The sequence below is a fragment of the Galdieria sulphuraria genome (assembly GCF_000341285.1).
Source record: "Galdieria sulphuraria unplaced genomic scaffold scaf_21, whole genome shotgun sequence".
NCBI classification, from domain to species: domain Eukaryota; phylum Rhodophyta; class Bangiophyceae; order Galdieriales; family Galdieriaceae; genus Galdieria; species Galdieria sulphuraria.
Window position 1 is genome coordinate 69,611 of NW_005178454.1, and position 18,024 is coordinate 87,634.

General features: G+C 38.9%; 10 protein-coding genes across 11 annotated transcripts; 5 read left to right on the forward strand and 5 right to left on the reverse strand.

The window, feature by feature from the left end:
• The first annotated feature begins 940 nt into the window (after positions 1-940).
• Positions 941-2,551, forward strand: Gasu_28060 (uncharacterized protein). The gene has a single exon (XM_005706267.1). The coding sequence runs from the start codon at positions 974-976 to the stop codon at positions 2,477-2,479; it is 1,506 nt and encodes a 501-aa protein (XP_005706324.1). The 5' UTR covers positions 941-973; the 3' UTR covers positions 2,480-2,551.
• A 28-nt stretch (positions 2,552-2,579) lies between these two features.
• Positions 2,580-5,400, reverse strand: Gasu_28070 (glycosyl transferase, family 39). The gene has a single exon (XM_005706268.1). It carries the CDS (start codon positions 5,339-5,341, stop codon positions 2,981-2,983), a length of 2,361 nt encoding a protein of 786 aa, XP_005706325.1. The 5' UTR covers positions 5,342-5,400; the 3' UTR covers positions 2,580-2,980.
• A 2-nt stretch (positions 5,401-5,402) lies between these two features.
• Gasu_28080 (aquaglyceroporin related protein, MIP family) lies at positions 5,403-6,610 on the reverse strand. Its single transcript, XM_005706269.1, has one exon. The coding sequence runs from the start codon at positions 6,506-6,508 to the stop codon at positions 5,435-5,437; it is 1,074 nt and encodes a 357-aa protein (XP_005706326.1). The 5' UTR covers positions 6,509-6,610; the 3' UTR covers positions 5,403-5,434.
• A 5-nt stretch (positions 6,611-6,615) lies between these two features.
• Gasu_28090 (zinc finger (C3HC4-type RING finger) family protein) lies at positions 6,616-7,730 on the reverse strand. The gene is made up of 2 exons (XM_005706270.1): positions 7,527-7,730; positions 6,616-7,473 (listed from the first exon to the last, which is right to left on the reverse strand). The coding sequence occupies exons 1-2, from the start codon at positions 7,725-7,727 to the stop codon at positions 6,709-6,711; spliced, it is 966 nt and encodes a 321-aa protein (XP_005706327.1). The 5' UTR covers positions 7,728-7,730; the 3' UTR covers positions 6,616-6,708.
• Positions 7,731-7,895: 165 nt separating this feature from the next.
• Positions 7,896-10,960, reverse strand: Gasu_28100 (chromatin remodeling complex / DNA-dep ATPase). The gene is made up of 4 exons (XM_005706271.1): positions 9,635-10,960; positions 9,360-9,571; positions 9,093-9,312; positions 7,896-9,034 (listed from the first exon to the last, which is right to left on the reverse strand). Exons 1-4 carry the CDS (start codon positions 10,949-10,951, stop codon positions 8,009-8,011), a joined length of 2,775 nt encoding a protein of 924 aa, XP_005706328.1. The 5' UTR covers positions 10,952-10,960; the 3' UTR covers positions 7,896-8,008.
• Positions 10,961-10,970: 10 nt separating this feature from the next.
• On the forward strand, positions 10,971-11,611 carry Gasu_28110 (uncharacterized protein). Its single transcript, XM_005706272.1, has one exon. The coding sequence runs from the start codon at positions 10,976-10,978 to the stop codon at positions 11,579-11,581; it is 606 nt and encodes a 201-aa protein (XP_005706329.1). The 5' UTR covers positions 10,971-10,975; the 3' UTR covers positions 11,582-11,611.
• Positions 11,612-12,510: 899 nt separating this feature from the next.
• Positions 12,511-13,661, forward strand: Gasu_28120 (uncharacterized protein). The gene is made up of 2 exons (XM_005706273.1): positions 12,511-13,231; positions 13,283-13,661. The coding sequence occupies exons 1-2, from the start codon at positions 12,658-12,660 to the stop codon at positions 13,570-13,572; spliced, it is 864 nt and encodes a 287-aa protein (XP_005706330.1). The 5' UTR covers positions 12,511-12,657; the 3' UTR covers positions 13,573-13,661.
• Positions 13,662-13,665: 4 nt separating this feature from the next.
• Positions 13,666-14,980, reverse strand: Gasu_28130 (splicing factor, arginine/serine-rich 2). The gene is made up of 3 exons (XM_005706274.1): positions 14,543-14,980; positions 14,236-14,382; positions 13,666-14,185 (listed from the first exon to the last, which is right to left on the reverse strand). Exons 1-3 carry the CDS (start codon positions 14,875-14,877, stop codon positions 14,032-14,034), a joined length of 636 nt encoding a protein of 211 aa, XP_005706331.1. The 5' UTR covers positions 14,878-14,980; the 3' UTR covers positions 13,666-14,031.
• A 10-nt stretch (positions 14,981-14,990) lies between these two features.
• Positions 14,991-16,071, forward strand: Gasu_28140 (GTP-binding protein). The gene is made up of 2 exons (XM_005706275.1): positions 14,991-15,047; positions 15,094-16,071. Exons 1-2 carry the CDS (start codon positions 15,007-15,009, stop codon positions 16,010-16,012), a joined length of 960 nt encoding a protein of 319 aa, XP_005706332.1. The 5' UTR covers positions 14,991-15,006; the 3' UTR covers positions 16,013-16,071.
• Positions 16,072-16,080: 9 nt separating this feature from the next.
• Gasu_28150 (ATP-dependent DNA helicase 2 subunit 1) lies at positions 16,081-18,021 on the forward strand. Of its 2 annotated transcripts, XM_005706277.1 has the most exons (3): positions 16,081-16,108; positions 16,159-17,161; positions 17,217-18,021. In XM_005706277.1, the coding sequence occupies exons 1-3, from the start codon at positions 16,097-16,099 to the stop codon at positions 17,981-17,983; spliced, it is 1,782 nt and encodes a 593-aa protein (XP_005706334.1). In that variant the 5' UTR covers positions 16,081-16,096; the 3' UTR covers positions 17,984-18,021. The 2 variants fall into 2 exon arrangements, with proteins under 2 accessions (XP_005706334.1, XP_005706333.1); XM_005706276.1 differs by having other exon boundaries at positions 16,159-17,611.
• Positions 18,022-18,024: the final 3 nt, after the last annotated feature.

The window sequence follows — 18,024 nt, forward strand, 5'->3', positions numbered from 1 at the left end:
GAGGTTCAGCACGTCCCTTTGCGATTCATTTCAAGCACCGTGATATGTTCGAGATGGTATGTCGCATTCATTCTATTGCATTCAACATGCTTTCATATGTGGTTTTCTTAATGGAATACAAGCAATTAGTTTTCATACAAAGGCCTGTACTCTGCAAGTACTCTTCAATAAATTCAGACCAGATTATAGTCAACCAATGTCAAAACAAAATGTAAATGGACCCCGATATATGAAACAGACTCAATGTCTAACAACCTATTTCAACAAATCACATTACATCTGATGACTGAAACTTGTTTCAGTAGAAATATTAGTCTATCTTACGTTCACGACAACCACCGAATCAAGACAAAACTATCTCTATTACCTCAAATATAGCAGCTTATAGACAGTTTGACTGAGCTACTGTGTATATGATAAAATTAGCCTACCTTCCAAGTCAAGATACTCTGCGTCTGCGATATTCTTGTTCATGATATTTCTCCTGAAAGAGTTGATGAACGGAAAAATACCACGAAATAAAAATGTATTTGCATTTAACTCTTTTTTGGAATATGTATGGAAATATACCATATCAATCTTTTTATACATATAGAAATGACAAGTTGAAAAAATGGAAACTCAAAACAAACGTTCGAGAGTTTAGCAGGCAGACTCCCCTCTTAGAAGCTATTCTAACATTCCTAAAAGAGTAGCACAAATTTAAGTTGGTTCTAGGTGAATTTTGATTGATTGCACCTATCATTTTGGCTCCAAACTCTACTGCATTCCTTCCAAAGCCAATTGTAAATTGCAAATGTGGAATAAATGATGGACGGATGAAGTCCATTCGACGAGAAAAGGAGGAGAGATTCTGCAAACGTATTTCGTGGATGTGATACGATTAGCTAATGCACAAGGTTGCGAACCCCCAGGGATATTTATAGCTGAAGCTACAGTCCTTTCATTGTTAGTTTGTGATTCTTTGGGTGGAATGAAACAGCGTTCCCTTTTACTTGCCTTGTTTATCTTCAGTATCTATGCTTGTTATCATGTCTCTGCTAACGACAGACTTTGTTTCTGTCTTTCAAATGATAACACATTTCTAGAATATGAGGTAGTGGGTATTTATACGGGCTTAGACTGTGGGGAATGCACCAATACTACATGCGCTTCCCTTTTCAAAATTGAATCTGGCTATGCTTCTTCCCTATGTAGCTATACAGGTGTCACAGTCGTGGAAGATCTTTCTGGAGATATTGTCAGCGCAGAAACGGCGATTGAGAGAGTTATCCTGGATAATATCACCAAAGCACTAAAAACTCTTTCTGCTGATCTCAAAAAGGACTTTAATAGTCTTGATTCCACTGAAAATGAGATTTTAAGTAATCTTTCCACTATTAGTAAAGAAATTAGGAAGATTGACTTGGAAGAGATGATATCGAAGATTCACGAATTGTCGGAGGATATCAAGAGCAACTTTAGTTTAGTTTATAGCAATTTTTCGAGCTTGGAAAGTGATTCTGCTACCATTGAAAACGATATATCAGTTTTGAGAACGAAACTCGTTTCGATCGATAATGAACTTTCGAATGTGGTGAGCATCACAAAGAACACCGAGAACGATGTCGAAGTCATTCTAAGCTATATGGATACCAACTTTTCCGAAGTAGAGACAGACTTGAAGACCATTATTTCAACTGTGCAACAAGAATTTAGCTACGAGAAAGCAAAGCTGCTTGAAATATGGGAGAACACTGAAAACATTGAAGACGTCCTCAGCAACATGGATATGTATATGAGTAGCAACTTCTCCTTGGTTGAAGCCAATTTGGAGACCATTATTTTGGATGTAAGAGAAGATTCTAACGAGGAGCTTCTGAAACTTACAGAAATATTGGACAATACTGTGACCATAGAAAATGACCTGAGCGTTATGAATATGTATATGAGTACAAATTTCTCCGAAATCGAGACGACACTGAAGACCATTATCAATAATATGCAGAACGAGTTTATGGAGGAATATGCCAAGCTTGTTGAAATATGGAATAACACTCTGAAGATCAAAGCTGATATTGTAGACGAGAACGTGTATATAAGTAACAACTTTTCGGAGATTGAGACAAACTTGCAAACAGTTATTACCACCATGCAAAAAGAGTTCACAGAGGAGTATATGAAAATCGTTCAAATATGGCAGAATACAGTCAACATTGAACAGGAACTCAATACTGTGAATGCTTATCTGGATTCTAACTTTTCTTCAGTTGAAAGCGAACTTTCCCAGTTTGAGGAGAATGTGTTGAATGAAATCCAGACTATGTGTCATGAAATGAATGTGACAGTGGACGTTGAGGATATTCTGAAGGAACTGCTGAACATTCGCTTGAATGTCACAGTCGAACAGCAAGTTCCACAGTATCCTTGTCCATATTATCGACCTCCATACCAACCACCTTGTTGGTCAAATATGCCACCTCCTTATATGATGAGTTAGTTTCGTGATAGTTTGAGTGGGTTTGTGTAGAAGTATTGAGTGTTGCTTGATAAGTCTGTTAAATATGTTTGTGTCTTCCGTATTGTGAACTTTTCGTCTTGAGATGCAATTTGGTTTTATCTCTCTCTGTCTCAACCAAACACTTCTAAACAATGTACGAATCCATCCTTTAAGCTATCTTGCTCTCTTTTGAAAAGGGATCTTCGACATTTGTTTACGCATTGCGTTGACAATCGATTGATTCATTAGGAAACTCACGAATTTCATGGTGAAGAAGACTTCAACAAAACAACTTAACGGATTATTCGAAAAACAGTTGCAGCAGCATATGAAGAACCTAAAACCTACCAAAAAAACAACCCCAGTGAAGAAGAAACAACTCCCCAGAAAGAAAAACTCCAAAGACAAGTGGTTGGCACTTTGGAAGCACAGGAAACCCTCCAAGGATAGACTCAGTTTGGAACAAGAAACTTTGAAAGCTTTGGGCAGTTTACAAAACCTTTACTGACTTCCCCATAGACTAAGAATGGTCTTTGCAACTTCCGGTGAAAGACGGACTAGACTGAAACCCCCACGTTCAGCAATAGTTTCAATGTCGTTTGATAGTGTTCCTTCTAAGGGTATTTTCTTCCACAGGCGATGTTCTACAAGAGCAATAATATTTGGGTCATTCTCCTGTGCCAAATTGGCTAGGAATTGTTTTGGATCCTCGTGCGACTTCCAGTTGCGTTGGCTATACCAGACTACGGAAGGTTGTCCTTCCATGTCACCGTCACACTGCCCATATGCCAGCATATAAAGTTCTTTTTGGTTGGTCGACACAGTGCCAGCAATTTGGGATAGTTCCTTGAGTGGTTGTTGCCAAGCAGAATCCCATATTTTGATAGCGGGTTGGACGAAAAGTAAAAGAAAACTGAGAAAACCCATTGATAATGGTACAAATAACCATCGCATTCGACGAATATATCGAGTTCCTTCCTTTTTCGAAGTGAGTTGAATAAAAGAAAACAAACCAGCTAGTAACCAAGGAATTCCTCCACGCCACGAGAACATTTGAGATCGAAGCTTTTGTATGCAAAGAGACAAAACCACTGGATCTCCTGTTGCTCTTTCTACAAATTGCACAACCGAGAACGCGAAAGCAGAACAAATGAACATCCATAGTGTCGTTAAAGTAGCAAACAATTTCATGTAGAATTTGTTTTCTTGAAAGATATATTTTGAACGCTCTTCGAAAATATTCCGTGACCATTCTGAACTTGGTTTTGAATTCTCCGTCATTTCTTGAGCCTTGTCTAAATTGTCAGATACACAACTCATCGACTTTTCATGAGAATACGTTGTTTTAGGAGGTATAGCAAAGTCTGTTTCCTCGTTTAAGCAATGAAGTCTACCAAAGAAAACACCGAGAAGAAGAGATGCTGCAGGGACTGCTGGAATGACATAACTCAGTAGCTTAGTACGTATCAAAGAAAAGAAAGTATAAACAAAGAGAACCCAAATGCACAAAAATAATGGAAACTGTCTATAACGAGACCGTCTTTTCCATAATGCTTTTTCTAAAGGATGATAAAAGGCAATAGCTGCTGGTATTAAAAATATCCAAGGCGAGAATCCTATCAACGAAATAGGCAAATAATAATAAAATGGTCCAGTATGGCCGTTCACTGCTGAAGTCAACCGATTCATGTTATGGTAACCAAAAAAGGACTGTATAAACTTCCAACCATGTTTTTGTATAATAAGAATGTACCATGGCAAGCATATAAAGGAACCCGATATTATTCCAGGAATCCAAGGAATCTCCGACAAGACAACTTGTTTCAAGTTTTCTGTGGTCCATAAGAACAACGAAATGATGCTAATAGGTAAGAATAAACCCAAAGGTCCCTTTGTCAAGACTGCCAAAGCACAAAACACAAAAAACATCCAATAGAACAATTTGGATGTTCGTATCCATATTCTTTTTGTATTTTGAGGATCTATTTTGGCCAATATTGTATTGAACTTGTTCCAAGGAAAGAGTGGATTCTCTAAATAGGTTTCATCTCCAATATTAGGTATCAAAGAATATCCTGTAAAGAAACATAACAAAGCTGCTCCCGTATGAAAACATAGAAGCATATCTGATACACCTGCTCTTGACCAGCCAATTGTAAATAAATTGCACAAGAAAATTATGGAAGAAACCAAACCAGTAATAAAACGACAACGTGTCGAAGGAAGCAAAGAAAACTTCCAACCTGCAAGGTAAATAGCCATGGCCATCAAAGTACCAGCCAAGCATGTAGGAAGGCGGGTAGAAAACTCACTTAAACCAAATAGTCGGTAGGAAATTGCCATAAGCCAATATGTTAAAGGAGGTTTATCAAATCTCAAACGATTATTCCACTGAGGTGTCAACCAGTCACCACGTTGCAACATTTCCCTCGCCGTTACAGCAAACTTGGGTTCAGTTGCATCCATAATAGAAAAGTTTCCATTTCCCCGAATCAAACATAAATAACTCAGAAGCAATACCGCAGCCAATCCCACTGCAAAGATTTCAAACTTACTTCTAGTGCCCTTTGTTGTAGACGGGTCTTGGACCTCCGAATGTTCTTCTCCAAAAGTCCACTTGCGATTTTCTGACAAAGGTCTCTGATAATCGTGCAATCTTCCACTACAAGTCACGACAGTTGGCGCAACAGAAAATCGTCTTTCATATCCTTTGAAAAACTCAAACTTTCGTTTTTTTGTAAGAGGTAGAAACTGCAAAGTTGTGTTGTGTTTTAATGGCAACTTTTCCAAAGATATGTACTTCCTCTTAAAGCAACTCTCAACCTTATTCAAGGACAAGTTGAGGAATCCTTGAGTGATCATCGAGGCAAATCTTACGAAGATGCATTTCCAAACTGTCAAAGGATACAAAAACAGTAAGTTGCCAATGAGACAAAGTTTTATTGCTCACAATCGTTAAGAAAATTTTTCCTCTTCCTTAATGACATGTTTGGTATTATCCGCAGTCCCACTCGTATCATTTCCTTCTATTTGATGAGAAATGGAAGAGTCCTGTAACTGGACATTCTTTCTACCTCGCAAGAAATTCCATATGTATTCCATTCTCTTCATATGAATGGTCGGTCCAAGTTCTTCTACAGTTGGAAAGAATGGACGAACCAAAGACTCATAAATAAGACCCCCAACGACGCCTCCAATGACTGACCCACATTGATTAGCCCACAACATACCACCAACACCAGGCAAAGCCAAATGACCAAAACCTATCATAGCACCAGCAATTCTCGCCCCTAAATCACGTGAAGGATTGATAGTAAATTGACCAATATCTCCAAGAGAATCTCCCAGTTCCATTACCAACAAACCAATCAATAATGGAAACATACTTGCCCCTGGTGCCATAGGATTGTAGGGATCAGTAAATGCAAATATCATAAATACAAGAAAAGCAGTATAATATAATTGAATGGCAAAGCTGTGAATGGTTGTGTAATATTCTTGATTAGCATTATTGAAGAAAGCTGCAGCCATTTCAGGAGATTGATCGAGAGGTTTTCCATTGGCTAAAGCATAACCCAGTGGGTAATAAGTAAGCCACATATTCAAGGTCCCACAAGTTCCACCCAAGACTTGAGCAAAGAAATAAGGAAGTGTCTTCCACCATTCAAATCCTCTAAAAGCCGCAAAAGAAACCGTTACTGAAAAGTTCAAATGAGCACCGCTGACACCACCAATGGCATAAATGCAAAAAGTAAAGCTCATACCCCAAGGAAAGGCCAAACCATTGAATGCTCTTTCAAATGGACTTGGTTTGTAATACAACATCATTGAAGTTATTGCTGTAGCTGTAGCCAAAATAAACCAATTAGCAAGAAACTCAGCAATAAGACAGGGAATCAGCTTCTTTATTTCAGACTTGAGTTTAGTCTTATGGACGGGAGATACCATGAGAAAGATACTTCTCTCTCTTTCAATATGGTGAGGCCCATCTTCCATCTCAATAACTCCATGGTGTGCGACATTTGCCATGTTTTGGTATCTAACAATCCAAACTCACAATTTCACAAAAGCAAAGGAAGAAAACCCGTCTCTTATAAGTTGGAAACTGAAGAGAAATCAAATGGCCCAAAGCTAACACAAAACATTTTAGATGGCTCATGTCCCTTGGATCAACTGGAGTGGAAGGGGAGCTCAGTCCTCTTCTTCTTAGAGATTGCAAGTTTCCATTTCTACTCTTTGTTAAGATACCGACTATGAATTTGAAGTATTTGCGCTATGGGATGCCTACATAAGGGACAGCAAGAGGACCTAACTCGTATTCTTTCTGCACATTCAATACACAGACAGAGGTGTCTACAAGGCAATAATAACGTGTCGATGGAATCCAACATACAGATTAAACAAAGTTGATTGGACTTTGAACTATCTTCTTCCAAACCAAATATGTCTTCAAGTTGATACAAGTCTCCGTTAATAACTATTTGCTGTTTGAGACACTTCACGCCAATCGAGTTGTCAGGGTTCCTCACAAATGTGCCAAAAGTTAACTGGGCAGTAGCATGGGTTGTTGTTGAAGCTTTTCCTTTTCTAGTTTGCTTAGAGGAGGACGTAACTGGTGAGGAATGGAAAGATTCTTGTCGAGACTCAAGAACAATTACTAGAGGAAAATAGGTACCTCCATCATAGAATAATTCTTCTTTCAAAGACTTGTGTATTTTCAACCCTTTTGCCGGCTTTTGCCGATAGAATTGATAACTACCTGGTTGAAAGGAGGTTTTCCCTGGATATTTCTCATACTTTCCTTCAAATTGGGTAAAGTCAAGAGCTGACACTTGTTTTGCAAAATAATATACTGTAATATATCCAGCCACTGAAGCGTCAAAGATGAATTCCAATAGTAACAAACCGGGGTCGTCTGGAAGTGGCTTTGTCCTCAATGTTTCTTTTCTCAAATTCAAAGTAATTGGTTTTGCTTTCTCAAAGTAAACTGGAATCTAAGAAAGTTGAATCAGAGTTATAATAAAGTTTTGTTCGTTGTAAAGAATACCTTTGAGGAAGTGTTCAACGGTCCTTCCACCAATAGTTGTGCTGTTCCAGTTCTCATTCGTTCTCTTGAAGTCGTTTCTATTTCTCTGTTACTCTCTTGTGTTGGAATATGGTTGCGATAACTAGTCAAGTCTCTTTCGTTTATCTGTCTTTGGGATCTTAAAATATCGTTTCTACCATTGGAAGAGTGACGGTTACCCATAAGTATTCGACCATACAAGAAACGCTAAGAAAAACTCGATTTGAAAAGTATGAATTCCCGTAAGTTGTATATATCTTGTCAAACTCGAAATACTTCAAAGATGATATAACATATGAAGTGATTTTCCTCCCACGAGAATGATGAATGGGAAGAGAAAGAAATTCAAGTGCCTTTCAAAAACTTATACTTTTCTTTATATAATCTTCCTGTTCCTTTCAAAAAAAGAGGTTCCAATTACCAACCGAATACTTTGTCAATTTCAAAAAATAGTAAACACTGTCTCAGTAAAACTCTTCTTTCAAACTCCATACTAATGCACCGCTTTCTTCACAAGTTTTCGTTGCTACTTGTTTTAACAACTGTTTGAATATTAACAATGCATCGGAAGATATTTGTTCACGAAATGTAGAAACAATTTCTGTCGTAGTTGCTTTTCCTTGACGTTGTCTGAGGAATTGACATAATTCTTCCATAAGCATCACATGTCGATTGCCTTGTGACTTGAGTTCTCCACCTACAACACCCAAAGATTGTTTCCGTATATCGCGGAGAATTTCCGAAGAACTATTTGTATATTTTTCATTATCAAGGCTTTCTTTTCTACTTGGAGTTACACTTGTTGCTTTCACTCTTCCAAATCGTGGAACACTCAAAGCTCCTGCTTCTCCAGCATTGCCTGTCCAAGTTGGCATAAATATGGATGACTGTTGTCGAGCAACTCTCGACTTGCGAAGATTTTCTAAAGCATCTGTTGCAACTTTCATTGCCTCTTCTTCCAATAATTGGCGATCCGTACCATTTCCTAACACATCTAACACAGCATCGTGATCCATAGCACTATGCAACGACTTTCCATCCAATAATTCCTTCAATAAACGAGTTTCATTGGTAGACTCTATACAATTGTCTTTATCACTTTCTGCACAATCTTCTTCATTCTCAGAACGTTGAAATCTACTCCCTGTCCACTCAACTGCACTCGTACCTGAGAATAAATCACCCGTTTCGGTTCCATCCTCATATTCATCTCCCAAAGTAAAAAGATCAAATAAATCTTTTGGACGAAAAAAACGCGTTTGTTGAGCATCTTTTAAAACTTTGTTGGTTAACAACTGTTTGAAAATCTGTCGGTGATAAATTTTCTCTTCAATGGTTCCGCTAGTTACCAAACGATAAATAATCACATCTCTCTTCTGTCCAATACGCCATGCTCGTTCTCTCGCTTGCAGATCAGTACTAGGATTCCAATCAGGATCATATAAAACTACTCGATTGGCACCTGTCAAATTGATTCCTAGTCCTCCAACCTAATTAGAAACACACATTGTAGGAATAAAATGATCATCCATTATATGATAAGCTTACCTTGGTAGTTAATAAAAATAAAAAAACTTCATCATCCTGATTAAACGAATCAATCAACTTCATTCTTTCTTGCATAGCTGTTTCTCCATCCATTCGTAAATATGTGTACCTTCTTTGTCTAGCAAACATCTCCAAAATATCCAACATGGCTCGGCTTTGAGAAAAGATTAAGACACGACTATCGTCCTTTGACCAGGAAAGAAGGACTTGATCAAGTACTCTAAAACCTATTCAAATAAAGCAAATGAAAATGGAAAGAGTACTTACACAAGTTTTCCTGCTCTAGTCCACTCACCATAGCGACGATCATCCTCAAGTGCATTTTCATCATACAAGTCCGGATGATTGCAAATCTTTCTCAACACAGAGACTGCCGTAAGCATATTAACTGAACCTTGAAGAACTTTTTGCAACTCTCGTGAATTTAAATATTTCTTGTACAATTCTCTTTGTTCCTTTGTTAACTTGCAAAATAGTATCTAAATAGCCAAAACGAAGATATTACAACTCAGTAAAGTATAACCTCATAATAGTAAAGTTACCTGTTCTTGTTTCTTAGGAAGTTGAAGTGCAACGTCTTTCTTTAGACGCCGCAGTAAATAAGGCGATACTAAATTGCGCAAGACAGATGCACACTTATAAGCAGTATGCACTTGAAGTGGAGTTGCATTCAAATAACTACCCAAAGTAATCGGTACACTAAACTGTTCCTCAAAGACTGGTAGTGTTCCAAGTTTTCCAGGATAAACAAAATCGAATAAGCTCCAGAGTTCTTTCAATCGATTCTGAAGTGGTGCTCCTGTCATAATTATTCGATGTACAGTCTTAAAGCGCTTACAAACAAGTGTTATTTCTGCATCAGGATTCCTTATGCGATGACCTTCATCCAATATAACATAATCCCACTTATGTACAAGAATATATTCATGAAAACGTCTCACTTGTTCATAACTAGTAACTAGTATATCTCCTTGTTCGATTATATCTTCCACTATCCATAAATCACCGTCTCCAGCTGACTTGTGCATAATTCTAACTCGAAAAGAAGGCCACCAAGTAGCAAACTCTCTCTTCCATTGTGAAAGTAGAGTAGCTGGTGCCACTATACATACAGGTCCAGGCAATAAATGGCTATAAGAAAGAGACGCTAATAGTACAATGACTTGGATAGTCTTTCCGAGACCCATTTCGTCCCCAACAATGCCTCCAACGCCTTGACAGTGTAATTCCCATAGCCACTGCACTCCGACTTGTTGATATGGAAAAAGTCGATCGTAAATATCGGCAGGTAGACGAAGACCACCATCAAAGCAAACGTCTTCTTTGGAGGTATGATTCATTACAGTCTTTTCAAGTTCACTCTGACCTTGAAAGGGAGTAACTTGTCCTAGTTTCACTGCAGTTGCAAGTTCAGAGTCCTTGGGTGCTTCAAGGTCAACAATGCCTGTTTCATCCAATTCACTAGTACTTTCTCCCACTAAACAACTTGCAGAAGACAATAACTTTCGTTTCTTCCTTTCAAAAGTTGCAAGAGCTTCAGTTCTCTCCGCATCAATTCGCTTCAAAAGTCTAGACAGACTATTCAACTGTTTACCAAATTGCTCTTCTTCTTGACTCTTCACTGAACTTTCGCTGTGTAAAAGTTGATATTGTATTCGAATTTCCTCATATCGCTGTACAACAACTTCCCTTTGCTTCTGATATTTAGCAATAAGAGACTCTTCTTCTCTTTCTAAACGTTTCTTTGTGGTATCTGCAAAATTTTCGATGACTTCTCTTTCCGCATCTTCTGCATTCTTCCAGTCTAATATTCCAGTTTCTACTCTTTCGGTGCCTTGAGTCAAGAAAGACTGGCTCATCCCATCCACACACACATTCAGTCAATGCTGTTCTTCGTGACTTGTGGTGAATGTGTTTATGGTTGCCAAAAGAGACAGTATTGTTGTCCAAAATGGCAAACTTTGAGTTTTCGGCTACGAGAAAAGTCTTCATATAGGTTACATAAAACTATAAAAGCAGAGCAAAGTCAACCCAAGTTTGTAAAAACTGGGAAAGGTTTCCAAACTACTGTCGTCAAAGGGAAGGAACAACGAAACGGATGGAAGGAGGAGGAAGAACAGACAAATAATTATTTTGAACCGGGAAGTAAAGATAACTTACACAACTCTGGAAGTTTGCCACCCATAGTTTCAGACCGGATGGGTAAACGTATGCTATATGCCTCAAGTGTTCCTTTTATGCTTTTCATTGTATTCTTTGCTTCTGTATTTGTGGCTAAACTTCAGTTCGATATTACGGTCATTCCGTCTCTAGTAGCTTATAGTTCGTTGTTACTGATCTTGGCTACCATGGCAGCCTTGAGTTATGGGATATTTTCTGCTTCTTGGGATGTGGAACAGGAAGGAAGTTTTTGGGGTTGGAATGAGTTCCGAGTAAACGTTGGTCGTACGTTGGAAGGTTTTAAGTCAAACTCTAGAGGAAAAAAATAGTAAGGGAACTGTTATGGATACAGTAATAGAGCTATATTGTGATATTCGCCGTTTTTATACTATCAACAAGGAACACTTAGTCTTCTATAAGCAATCAGTCCAAACATGCCCATAACGAAGAAAGAAGCCAACAGTTTATCTAAAATATCGTTGGGTTTCGTACCACTCCATTCGTCACACTCGATATCTATAGGCCACTTGGTCTATATACACGTATTTTATTTAGCCGTCCTTTGTTACTAACTATTACTTACCGCTGAACTAGTATTCCTCGACATAGAGCTATCCTTACCGTTCATTAGGGACTATCAACCAACAAGGAAAAATACTACATCTCAACAGGAGAATCGAACCCGAAATCCATTCGTATCTCGAATGAATCTAAAAAATTCGATTATTCTTGTTATCCCATATTCCTAGAAAAGCCTTGTGCATGCATTTGAACTAGCAACTTGGTATATATTATGTAAACATTATCCTATCTTTGTTACTAACATCAGGAATCCTTTTATATTGAAAGTGACTCAGATAGATAGTCGGCAGAATTCCCTCTTCCTATATAGAGTCTGTGCATCGTTTTGGATAAGTTTTTCTTCTTCCACTAATTTCGTTCTCTACACATTCGTTACACACACACACACACACACATGACATATATATGAATAGCCATTATTTGAACTCATTCCAGGTTATAATACTAAAGAGGCTTCGGATTGTATTCGACCCAAAATCATTTAAAGCTACTGAAAGTCATCTCTATGATTCCAAAATTTCAATTATACTATTTGCTATAGTTCTTTTTCAGTGAATAGACAAGACACGGTGTACAAAACAACCGCAGTTCCATTGCTCTTGTAGAAATGAACCGTTACACAAATGGGTAAAGCCCGCTTCTCTGGGCATACCACGTGTTTTAGCATCTAATGCGATTTTGGATTCTTTACACGAATCATTTTTGCCTCAAGCAATTGTGTTCCACAGGACCAGAAACTTTTGATCGGGGCATTTTTCCATCGTTTCATTTTAAAAGAGACGATTTCATAAATATTTAATCTTCGTTTTTGTGAATTATCAAAATGAGACAATTGAACATCAACTTTTGTCTTCTCATAGTACTCATTGCTTCTACTACTCATGTACAAGCACAAGGCTCAATTAGTGCTGCTCCAACAGGACTGGGTTCTATTCCAACTGGAGTTGTTACAAGTGCTCCAGTAACGGTTAGTACCGGAATTCCAACTGGGGTTCCTTCCTCGGTGACCACCGGTATTCCTACTAGTGTACCAACAACATCTTCGCTCACTATCTTGAGTGTATTGCAAGCCAATAACTTTGATGATACAGTTCAAGCTATTAGTGCAGCAGGACTCACTTCTCTATTTGACAACCCTTCAGCAACTCTTACCTTCTTTGCAGCAAATGATTCCGTGTGGTCCACTTCGACTGCCTCCCAAGCTCTTAGTGCTCTTCCTACAAGTGGGCCCACAAGCAGTAGTAGTTCTTCTTCGAGCAGTGCAGTCTCATTCCTTACAAGAGTCATTCTTGGAGCAACTTTCAATCAATCGATATCTTTATCTTCGCTTTCGCCTGGCTCCCATAACTTTACTTCACTCATAGGATTGAACTTGACTATTGTCAAGAACTCTTCAGGTTAGAAATATAATCTCTTCTTGTAACAACAATATATTAAGTGCAATATAGGATCGTTTGTCGGACCTTTCAGCGTCGTGAAATCTGACGTAGCTGTCGGTTCATCGTTCATTGATGTGTTGGATGGTGTTCTAGTTCCACCTCCTCCCAGCACAACAGCTCCGGTTGCAGTAACTTCTGCTCCTAGCGCAGTGACCTCAGCACCCATCTCAACCAGTTTTCCAAGTTCTGTTCCAATTTCCACCGGTGTACCAAGTGGCGTCATTGTAGGTACTAGTGCGCCTACTAGTGTGGCTGGAGTTCCTAACGGTGCTTCGATCATATTACCTCAACCAGCTTAAATATATAAGTTGTGAGTTCAGGATTGGATTGTATGGCTGTTGCGTGGTAATAAAAACTGTGATTTTTTTCCTCAACGAATTAATCAATTTTCATCGTTTTTGTGAGTTTTTAATTTGAAAAGGTCTTTTTCTTGTTTTCACAAGATACATTCCTTTCTATTATACAAGTTGTCAGACAATATATATATGTATATATCGTCGTACTGCGTAATTCTTGTTCAATAAAGTCACATTTAGCCATCTGGTTTTAGAATGTCTTCCCATGAAAGCTAAGTAGACTTGAAAATTAGCAAACAACCACACACAACAAGTCTTTCTGGTTCAACAAAGATAAAACAGCTCGCAAACAAAGTACTCATTTATAATGTAGCACGATACCAAAGGCAGCTATAGCACTTTGAGTGAGACGTATGCAACGTAATTTTTTGCAAACAACGGGATATCCACTGGAATACTCAATCACCTGCGCTCATAAACCACTTCTTTTTCATCCACATCTCTCATCCTATCTTCTGAATAACGTGGGTTACTAGCGGAATGAGAATAATCTCTTTCCTCGCGGCGTCTGCGTGGTGGTGAAATGCTACGCCTCGGTGAATGTCTTCTACGAGGACTAGAAAGGAATGCGATTATCTTAACAAAAAACGGAGAACAACAACTTACCTCCTACTATGCCTACGACGAGAATGTCTCGAACGCTCTGGCGAACGACTACTGCGTCTCCTTCTATACGAGTCCTCTCGAAAGCGTGGCCCGCCATTTCTGCCACCGAAAGAACGACTTGATCTCGTCCGAAAGCTTCTTCGTTCTCTAACATATCCAAAGCGAAATTACTGTAAGCACAAACTCTATATACCCAACCACACACAAAACACTCAACTAGTTTCAACAGGTCACAAACAACAACCTTGAAGTTAAAGTCCGTGCCGTTGGACAACTAGTTATCCGTTGAAGCAAAAACTGTGCTCACCTCCTTTCCTCTCCACGTCCATATTTGGCAAACTGAACGGTGATGGACCTTCCGTCCACCTCCCTTCCATCCATTTCCTCCATTGCCTTTCTTGCATCTTCTTCTTTTCGAAAACGAACAAACGCAAAACCTCTCGAATGTCCATTTCTTCGATTCCTTGGAATGTAACAATCTACTACTTCCCCATACTTATCAAACAAAGGGGTCAAGTCGTTGGGAGTGGTGCGGAAGGAAATATTTAAAACCAACAAGGAGTATGTTCCTGATATATCTGGTGGACCAGTACGCAAAGGTCGTTCTTGCTCTTCTTGTTGCATATGGTTGTCCATTTCCATTTTGTATTCCAGTATAGGGAACCAAAAATATCTCTTCTGTCACACCGCCAACACAACGACGATCCAACCTAACCAATTCTATGATTCTCGATTCCTTTTCCCAACGAAGAGGAGAGAGAGAGACTTGTGATGTTGAGAATTTCCAACTATTTGTTATCGACTATCAACTGGTGAGAATACTTGTGTGGAATGATAATTATTTGTAACCAAAGTTAGGTTTCCAGGACACATGTACAAAGCATCAAGGGAGATTAAAGAAAAACTTGCACTGGCGGATATTATCATAGAAGTTCGGGATGCGAGAATTCCCTTGACTTCAGCTGCCGTTGCAGAAGTTTCACAGTTACCTTCACGTACTATTCCTAGAATTATTTTGTTGAACAAGGCAGATTTATCGGAACCATTGTTATTGTCCAAAGCTATGTGTCGGCTGGCAAAAGGCGGTCTCAAGTCATCTTATTGCTCGATATTGCCATTTTCTTGCAAACAAGTACAACGAAACCATATATCATCTGTTTTGGATACTTTAGCAGCTGTACCTGTGAGAAAAAGACTGAAAAGTTTGCCTACCAAAGTTATCGTAATAGGTGTACCGAACGTCGGCAAGTCATCGTTTATAAATCTGTTGCAGCGTCATTGTCGCAATCAGTGGAAAGACATTCCTGTAGAACATACTATTGACGATGGAGGAGTGGCTAAAGTTGGGAAGCATCCCGGAGTCACTAAAAATGTTGCAGGTTTTGTGGTTTCGCATCAACCTTATATCTACATGTTGGATTCTCCTGGTGTAATGTATCCACGATTGGACAGTTGGGAAAGTGGTATGAAACTAATAATCACCGGCTGTATACGAGACCAGTCTGTGGATTCGATTGCAGCTTGTCAGTTTTTGTTGAACATGTTGATAGAAAGAAATGATTCGGTTGCCATGTCAAGGTTAGGTATCGATATAAATGATTGGAATATTTCTGCGCATCAAGTTGTTCGAAAGGTTGCACATAGAATACGTGCATTTCAAAAGGAGGATAAAGAGCATACACATGAAAATGAAGATCTTTTGCGGACTTGCATATATATACTAAAAAAGTTTCGACAAGGAAGTTTAGGATGCTTTACTTTAGATTCCATGGAATGATTGATTCTCTTGGGTAGAGAAAGCAACAGCATGAATGAGGATGGTCGAGAGCTGCTCTTGTTTGCTGTCGACGCTAGAAAAAATATGTACGACGAGGTAAATCATATGTTCTGATAGTTGAAATTACTTTTTCAGCCTTTACGTAGAACGAAGATAAAGTGCCTCTGATAACCTTAGCACTCAACTGTATCAAAGAAATTTTCAAGTCCAGAATCATCTCCGACACCGGTGACTTGTTAGGTGTGGTCCTATTCGGTACCAGCAAAGTAAATAATCCCAACGACTTGGCTAGTATTTATGTTCTATTAGAGCTCGATGTTCCAGACCCTGAAAGCATACTCTACTTGGAGACACTTGAGAAAACTCCACAGTGGATGATGTCGCAATTGGGTAGTTTGGAAAGATATGCAAAAGTGAAATTCCAGGAGTTGCTGTTTACTTGTCGGAGTTTGTTAAATCATGCGGTTCGGTCGAAAACCCTAAACGTTCGGAAGCGCTTGTTGTTGTTCACCGATGACGACGACCCCATTGAAAACGACGAAAACGTAAAAAACTTGAATATTCGTCAAGCAAGAGACTTGTCTGAAAGTGGAATGAATATCGAACTGTTGCCTTTGAAAAGTTCTAGGTCGAAACCTTTCGATTACCACTTATTTTATGAAGATGTCATCGGAAGCAGTAGGCAAGAATTGGAGCCTGTGAGTGATCCCATTTCCCGATTCGAGGAACTGCAACTACATATTCTAAAGAAGAAGTACAAAAAGAGAGTTTTGAATAATACCTTTTTATATTTGAATGGTTTGCAAAACGAAGGTGCCCATGCAGAACTTGAGACTGTTGGATTGGAAGTTTATGCCTTGTTTCATCGACCAAGCCGATCGAAAAAGGTATTCTTAGAAGCTCGCAATAATGAACCTGTACGGCGTGTTACCATTGCATATTCTGAAGAAAGCGGTGCACTTTTAGCCAATGCCAACGATATCCGTTACAGTTTCCCTTTTGCTGGAGTCGCTTGTGTTTTTACACACTCAGAAATGGAGGAACTTGGTCATCTTTGTAGATATGGAATGGAACTCATAGGATTTGAAAACAAGAACAAATTAAAATGGCAATACAACATGAGGCCATCTTATTTTCTTTATCCAAGCGGTGCGCCTAAGCTCATTTTATTTACACTGTACTGGTTGACCTATTTCTTATTTAGATCACACAATCAAAGGCAGTCAGTTATTGATGGCCGTTTTATGGAAGCAAATGTTGCAAGAAAACCAAATAGCAATAGTCCGAGTGTGCTTTCGGAGAACTTCACATCCGAGACTAGCAGCATTAGTGCCTCAAGACGAGAAAAAGACCGAGTCACACCTTCAAACAGAACCTTGCGGATTCCATTTGATATGGTTACCATTTGCGGAGGAAATTCGCAAAGAATGGAAAAAACAATACCCAAAGTGGAACAATCTACCTTCTCAACAATGCGTCGAGGCCGCAATGAATGTTATCTCCAAACTTTCTATGCCATCCTATGATCCGTCAAAATATTCGGATCCTGATATTCAACGATATTATAACGGATTACAAGCTCTGGCTCTGAATCAAACCAACTTTCCACAAGTCGAGGATACACTGGACACGGATGATGCCCAAATGGCTCAAGTAGCTAAGGAGGAGTTGGAAGAATGGACCAAAATTGTTGCCTCGGAACCAGTTGGCATTATAAAGCAAGAGAAGTCATTGAGAAGTCCAAAAAGGTTTCATATCAAACGTGCAGTAGAAAAGCTGCGTTCAAAGCAATTTTTAGAGCAACAGTTGGATTGGAAACAGCTTGCATTTGACAAAGGAAACGATGGACTTGAGAAACAAAACGTAACCACGCTTAAAATGTTTTGTGCCGCACATGACTTGAAAAAGTCCGGAAGAAAAGCGGAACTTATTGAACGGATACGTACTTATCTGGAGACAGAAAAAGCATAAGAACGGCCAGTATACAACACCCAGATCAGCCAAATCAAAGC

Coding starts and splice junctions, on each gene's coding strand:
- Gasu_28140 (XM_005706275.1), top strand. CDS start 15,007: ATGTTGAGAATTTCCAACTATTTGTTATCGACTATCAACTG. Junction 15,048..15,093: donor TTGTTATCGACTATCAACTG/GTGAGAATACTT, acceptor AACCAAAGTTAG/GTTTCCAGGACACATGTACA.
- Gasu_28060 (XM_005706267.1), top strand. CDS start 974: ATGAAACAGCGTTCCCTTTTACTTGCCTTGTTTATCTTCAGTATCTAT.
- Gasu_28110 (XM_005706272.1), top strand. CDS start 10,976: ATGCTGTTCTTCGTGACTTGTGGTGAATGTGTTTATGGTTGCCAAAAG.
- Gasu_28090 (XM_005706270.1), bottom strand. CDS start 7,727: ATGGGTAACCGTCACTCTTCCAATGGTAGAAACGATATTTTAAGATCC. Junction 7,474..7,526: donor CGTTGAACACTTCCTCAAAG/GTATTCTTTACA, acceptor CAACTTTCTTAG/ATTCCAGTTTACTTTGAGAA.
- Gasu_28150 (XM_005706277.1), top strand. Junction 17,162..17,216: donor TTATTTTCTTTATCCAAGCG/GTGCGCCTAAGC, acceptor TTTCTTATTTAG/ATCACACAATCAAAGGCAGT.
- Gasu_28080 (XM_005706269.1), bottom strand. CDS start 6,508: ATGGCAAATGTCGCACACCATGGAGTTATTGAGATGGAAGATGGGCCT.
- Gasu_28120 (XM_005706273.1), top strand. CDS start 12,658: ATGAGACAATTGAACATCAACTTTTGTCTTCTCATAGTACTCATTGCT. Junction 13,232..13,282: donor TATTGTCAAGAACTCTTCAG/GTTAGAAATATA, acceptor AGTGCAATATAG/GATCGTTTGTCGGACCTTTC.
- Gasu_28130 (XM_005706274.1), bottom strand. CDS start 14,877: ATGGAAATGGACAACCATATGCAACAAGAAGAGCAAGAACGACCTTTG. Junction 14,383..14,542: donor GGACGTGGAGAGGAAAGGAG/GTGAGCACAGTT, acceptor TGGATATGTTAG/AGAACGAAGAAGCTTTCGGA. Junction 14,186..14,235: donor CGTCGTAGGCATAGTAGGAG/GTAAGTTGTTGT, acceptor ATTCCTTTCTAG/TCCTCGTAGAAGACATTCAC.
- Gasu_28100 (XM_005706271.1), bottom strand. CDS start 10,951: ATGAGCCAGTCTTTCTTGACTCAAGGCACCGAAAGAGTAGAAACTGGA. Junction 9,572..9,634: donor TTCCTAAGAAACAAGAACAG/GTAACTTTACTA, acceptor TTGGCTATTTAG/ATACTATTTTGCAAGTTAAC. Junction 9,313..9,359: donor ACTAGAGCAGGAAAACTTGT/GTAAGTACTCTT, acceptor AATAGGTTTTAG/AGTACTTGATCAAGTCCTTC.
- Gasu_28070 (XM_005706268.1), bottom strand. CDS start 5,341: ATGATCACTCAAGGATTCCTCAACTTGTCCTTGAATAAGGTTGAGAGT.